The sequence below is a fragment of the Pristiophorus japonicus genome, unplaced genomic scaffold, assembly GCF_044704955.1.
Source record: "Pristiophorus japonicus isolate sPriJap1 unplaced genomic scaffold, sPriJap1.hap1 HAP1_SCAFFOLD_637, whole genome shotgun sequence".
NCBI lineage: Eukaryota > Metazoa > Chordata > Chondrichthyes > Pristiophoridae > Pristiophorus > Pristiophorus japonicus.
In genome coordinates, this window is record NW_027254549.1 from 126,536 (window position 1) to 132,210 (window position 5,675).

The following is a 5,675-nucleotide window of genomic DNA, read 5'->3' on the forward strand; positions in this document are numbered from 1 at the left end:
GAAGTAGCAGCAGGACATTTAGAAAATCATAATGCAGTCACGCATGGTTTTATGAAAGGGAAATCATTTTTGACAAATTTGCTGGAGTTATTTGGGGATGTAACAAGCAGAGTAGATAAAGGGGAACTAGTTGATGTCGTATATTTGCATTTCCAGAAAGCATTCGATAAGGTGCCACACAAAAGGTTACTGCACAAGGTAAAAGCTCACGAGGCTAGGGGTAACATATTAGCGTGAATAGAGGATTGGCTAACTAACAGAAAGTTGGGATAAATGGGTCATTCTCAGGTTGGCAAACTGTAACTAGTGGGGTGCCGCAGTGATCAGAGCTGGGGCCTCAACTATTTACAATTTATATTAATGACTTGGATGAAGGGACCGAGTGTAATGCAGCCAAATTTGCTGATGATACAAAGATAGGTAGGAAAGCAAGTTGTGAGGAGGACGCAAAGAATCTACAAAGGGATATAGATAGGCTCAGTGAGTGAGCAAAAATCTGGCAGATGGACTATAATTTGGTAAAATGTCAGGTTACCTCCTTTGGTAGGAAAACTAAAAAAGCAAATTATTTAAATGGAACAATTACCAAATGCTGTAGTACAGAGGGATGTGGGGGTTCTTTTACATGAAACTCAAAAGGTTAGCAGGTACAGTAAGTAATCAGGAAGGCAAATGGAATGCTGGCCTTTACTGCAAGGAGGATGGAGTGTAAAAGTAGGGAAGTCCTGCCACAACTGTACAGGGCATTGGTAAGACCACACCTGGAGTACTGCACACCGGTTTGGTCTGGACTTGTCTCCATTCCTGTGCCGAGGGGATTGCTACACCAGACGGGAAGGGCAATATTTGGGGACACTGATTCCCCACCAATTCCCACTGCCCTTCTTTCTGGTGGATAATGGAGGGGCCACTGTGTGTAATGTGCAAGTCAGTAAGAATTGTTAGCAAGCTCTTTGTAATTGGAGATTTTATTCAGTGGAAACTTTCACACACCATTGTAGATTTTGAACCAAAGATCAATTGAGGATTAAAATAAAAGTTCATAATTTTATTACACACTAAATTTCTGTTGAGAGTCGCTGAATTAAGGGGAAAGATAACACACAGCGTTTCTTAAAATGGACATTGCAGCCCCGAGAACACCATCAGCAATATATGCAGAATATTAAAGTCCAGCCCAGTTATAGGGTTATCAGCAGAAACAAACCCCAAATGTCAGAATGGACATGGTTCAGTCGAGATGTGATTAACAGCAGCAATAACAGCAGATTCCAACCCCTGCAGTCACTTGTGAACTCGCTGGTGTGTCAGCAGGTTGTATGACCGAGCGAATCGCTTCCCACACTCAGAGCAGGTGAACGGCCTCTCCCCAGTGTGAACTCGCTGGTGTGTCAGCAGGGTGGATGACTGAGTGAATCGCTTCCCACACTCAGAGCAGGTGAATGGCCTCTCCCCAGTGTGAACTCGCTGGTGAGCTACAAGCTGGGATGAACAAGTGAATCCCTTTCCACACTCAGAGCAGGTGAATGGTCTCTCCCCAGTGTGAACTCGCTGGTGTTTCAGCAGTTCGCATGACTGAGTGAATCCCTTCCCACACTCAGAGCAGGTGAACGGCCTCTCCCCAGTGTGAACTCGCTGGTGAGTTACAAGGTTGGATGAATCAGTGAAACCCTTCCCACACTCAGAGCAGGTGAACGGCCTCTCCCCAGTGTGAACTCGCTGGTGAGTTACAAGGTTGGATGAATCAGTGAAACCCTTCCCACACTCAGAGCAGGTGAATGGCCTCTCCCCAGTATGAACTCGCTGGTGAGTTACAAGTTGGGATGACCGAGTGAATCCTTTCCCACACACAAGGTAGGTGAACGGCCTCTCTTCTGTGTAATTGCGTCGATGAATTTCCAGCTCAGACGGTGATCTGAATACCTTCCCACAATCACCACATTTCCACGGTTTCTCCATGGTGCGGGTATCCTTGTGACTCTCCATGGTTGGACAATCAGTTGAAGCCTCGCCCACGCACACATTTACAGTTTCTCCGTCGTTTGAATGGTGCGATGTTTTTTCAGGCTGTGTAACTGGCTAAAGCTCTTTCCACAGGCAGTGCACTGGAACATTCACTCGAGTGTGTTAGTCTCGATACTTTTCCAGTCACACAGATATTTGAAATCTATTCCCACAGACAGAACAGACAAGCATTTCTCCTTCCACTTTCAAAGCCCAATGATATTCAGGTCCTGATGAAATGATTGACTCCGTCAGATCTTGACACGATGTATGGTCTGAAAATCTCCCCTCCTGTAAAAGGAGATAACAAAACTCATCACTGTCAGTACAAGACAGAAATTCAGAATAGACAAATCTAGTTTCCATGGAACTTTCTTTCCTCTCTTGTTCTTCCAAAGCTGTAAATCCCTGTCCCACACATTGATCCTCCTGCTGTGCTGAAATCCAAACCCATCACACATTTTGGAAGGAAAAGGAGGTGGGCTAGCGCTGTTAATAAAGGTTGGGATCAGTGCATTACTGAGAAACGATATTGGCTCAGAGGATCAAGATGTTGAAACAGTTTGGGTGGAGATAAGGAATAATAAGGGGAAAAAGTTGCCGGTGTGCTTAGTCCATAGGCCCCCTAACAGTAGCTACACTGTTGGACGGAATATAAATCAAGAAATAATGGAAGCTTGTAATAAAGGAATGGCAATAATTATGGGTGATTTTAACCTTCATATTGATTGGACGAAGCAAATTGGTCAGGGAAGCCTTGAGGAAGAGTGAATCCAGGATAGTTTCCTTGAACAGTACATTGCGGAACCAACCAGGGAGTGAGCTATCTTAGAACTAGTACTGTGTAATGAGGCAGGATTAATAAATGATCTCGTAGTAAAAGATTCTCGAGGAATGAGTGACCATAATATGTTGAATTTCAAATTCAGTTGGAGGGTGAGAAAGTTGGTTCTCAAACCAGGGTCCGAAGCTTAAATAAAGGGGACTACAAAGGTATGAGAGCAGAGTTGGCTAAAGTGGACTAGGAAAATAGATTAAAGAATGGGACGATTGATGAGCAATGGCAGACATTTAAGGAGATATTTCATAACTCGCAACTAAAATATATCCCAATGAGAAGGAAAGACTGCAAGAGAAGGGATAACCATCCGTGGCTAACTAAGCAAATAAGGGATGGTATTAAATTGGAGAACAGGGAAATGGCAGCGACGTTGAACAAATATTTTGTATCAGTCTTCACGCCAGAAGACACTAAATACATCCCAATAGTGGATAATCAAAGGACTATAGGTAGGGAGGAACTTAATACAATCACCATCACCAACAGTATTAGATAAAATAATGGGGCGAAAGGTGGACAAGTCCCTTGGACCTGACGCCTTACATCCTGGGGTCTTAAGAGAAGTGGCTCCAGAGATAGTGGATGCATTGGTTGTAATCTACCAAAATTCCCTGGATTCTGCCGCGGTTCCAGCAGATTGGAAAACCACAAATGTAACACCCCTATTTAAAAAAGGAGGCAGACAAAAGCAAGAAACTATAGACCAGTTAGCCTAAGATCTGTCATTGAGAAAATGCTGGAGTCCATTATTAAGGAAGCAGTAGCGGGACATTTGGAAAAGCAAGATTCAATCAAGCAGAGTCAGCATAGTTTTATGAAAGGGAAATCATGTTTGACAAATTTGCTGGAGTTCTTTGAGGATATAACGAGCAGGGTGGATAAGGGGGAACCAGTGGATGTGGTGTATTTGGATTTCTAGAAGGCCTTCGATAAGGGGCCACGTAAAAGGTTATTGTACAAGATAAAAGCTTATGGGGTTGGGGGCAATATATTAGCACGGATAGAGGATTGGTTAACTGACAGAAAACGGAGTCCGGATAAATGGGTCATTTTCCGATTGGCAAACAGTAACTAGTGGGGTGCCGCAGGGATCAGTGCTAGGTCCCAACTATTTACAATCTATATTAATGACTTGGATGAAGGGACCGAGTGTAATATAGCCAAGTTGCTGATGATACAAAGATGGGTGGATCAGCAAATTGTGAAGCGGACACAAAAATCTGCAAAGGGATATAGACAGGCTAAGTGAGTGGGCAAAAATTTGGCAGATGGAGTATAATGTGGGAAAATGTGAGGTTATCCACCTTGGCAGAAATAATAGAAAAGCAAATTATAATTTAAATGGAGAAAAATTGCAAAGTGCTGCAGTACAGAGAAACCTGGAGTTCCTTGTGCATGAAACATAAAAAGATAGTATGAAGGTACAGCAAGTAACCAGGAAGGCAAATGGAATGTTGATGTTTATTGCAAGGGGGATAGAGTATAAAAGCAAAGAAGTCCTGCACCAAGTGTACAGAGTATTGGTGAGGCCACACCTGGAGTACTACTTACAGTTTTGGCCTCCGTATTTAAGGAAGGATATCCTTGCATTGGAGGCTGTTCATAGAAGGTTCACTACATTAATTCCGGAGATGAGGCGGTTGAATTATGAACATAGGTTGAGCCTATACACATTGGAGTTTAGAAGAATGAGGGGTGATCTTATCGAAACATATAAGATAATGAGGGGGCTTGACAAGGCGGATGCAGAGAGGATGTTTCCACTCACAGGGGAAACTAAAACTAGGGGACACAGTCTCAGAATAAGGGGCCGCCTATTTAAAACTGAGATGAGGTGGCGTTTATTCTCTCAGAGGGTTGTAAATCTGTGGAATTCTATGCCCCAGAGAGCTGTGGAGGCTGGGTCATTGAATATATTTAAGGTGGAGATAGACACATTTTTGAGCGATAAGGGAGTAAAGGGTTATGGAGAGCAGGCAGGGAAGTGGAGTTGAGTCCATCATCAGATCAGCCATGATCTTATTGAACGGCGGAGCAGGCTCGAGGGGCCAAATGGTCTACATCTGCTCCTATTTCTTATATTCTGGAGTGTTTCTCCTCCACTACCAGTTTTCACCACCAATTCTGGCTGTGTTCAGTTGTACACTCACTGGACCCCCTCCCTCTCCTCCCCTGAAGGTGCTGACTCTGGTTGGGTTCAGTTCTACACACACTGGTTCCCCTTCCCTGAAGGTGCTGACTCTGGCTGGGATCCTGAAACCCCGCCTACACATTGTTCTTTCACAAAGATGGCCACGCATGCGCTCTACTGCTCGGTGAATCACGATGGCGGCGCAGAAACCTGCAGCTCTCCTTTACAAAGATGGCGACCGTCAGTTTGGGCCTGTTACCGCGAAAACGCCCCAGAGCTGCAAATTCGAGACCTGTTGTTTCTTAGTCCGGGTTGGCGACCTGCAGCAGGTGTTTATAAAGCCCACCTGTCGAGCACGTTGCTCCCCTGCGCCCGCTGATTCAAATTCGACTTCAAACTACATGTCAGATCACAGCCCGCGTCCCCTCTGATCAAAGTCACACTGCGCATGCTCCACATACAGCCCACGCCTGCGCACTGGGCTCCCCCGTGAGACGACCTCCTGACGTCACAGAAAGGCGGCGATGTTTAAAATAGAAAAGCAACCTGGCATTTGTTGATTTTATAATAAAATGCTAAAACGGAGAATGGCATCATGAAGATAAATTGACTGCTGCAAACTTTTCATGAATTAATCGCGGTTTTTAAAGGTCTCTCCACAGTTGCCAGGGGCGACGCGACAGGTTCGCCAGCCGCCGA

General features: G+C 44.7%; 1 protein-coding gene across 3 annotated transcripts; it reads right to left on the reverse strand.

The window, feature by feature from the left end:
- Window positions 1–981: 981 nt before the first annotated feature.
- Window positions 982–5,402, reverse strand: LOC139255818 (zinc finger protein 239-like). Of its 3 annotated transcripts, none has more exons than XM_070874007.1 (2): window positions 5,323–5,402; window positions 982–2,295 (listed from the first exon to the last, which is right to left on the reverse strand). In XM_070874007.1, exon 2 carries the CDS (start codon window positions 1,984–1,986, stop codon window positions 1,285–1,287), a length of 702 nt encoding a protein of 233 aa, XP_070730108.1. In that variant the 5' UTR covers window positions 1,987–2,295; window positions 5,323–5,402; the 3' UTR covers window positions 982–1,284. The 3 variants fall into 3 exon arrangements, with proteins under 3 accessions (XP_070730108.1, XP_070730110.1, XP_070730109.1); XM_070874009.1 differs by having other exon boundaries at window positions 5,269–5,327; XM_070874008.1 differs by lacking the exon at window positions 5,323–5,402 and adding an exon at window positions 4,397–4,412.
- Window positions 5,403–5,675: the final 273 nt, after the last annotated feature.

What these genes read in the sequence shown, in the direction of transcription:
- LOC139255818 (XM_070874007.1), bottom strand. Translation starts at nt 1,986, where the DNA reads ATGGAGAGTCACAAGGATACCCGCACCATGGAGAAACCGTGGAAATGT.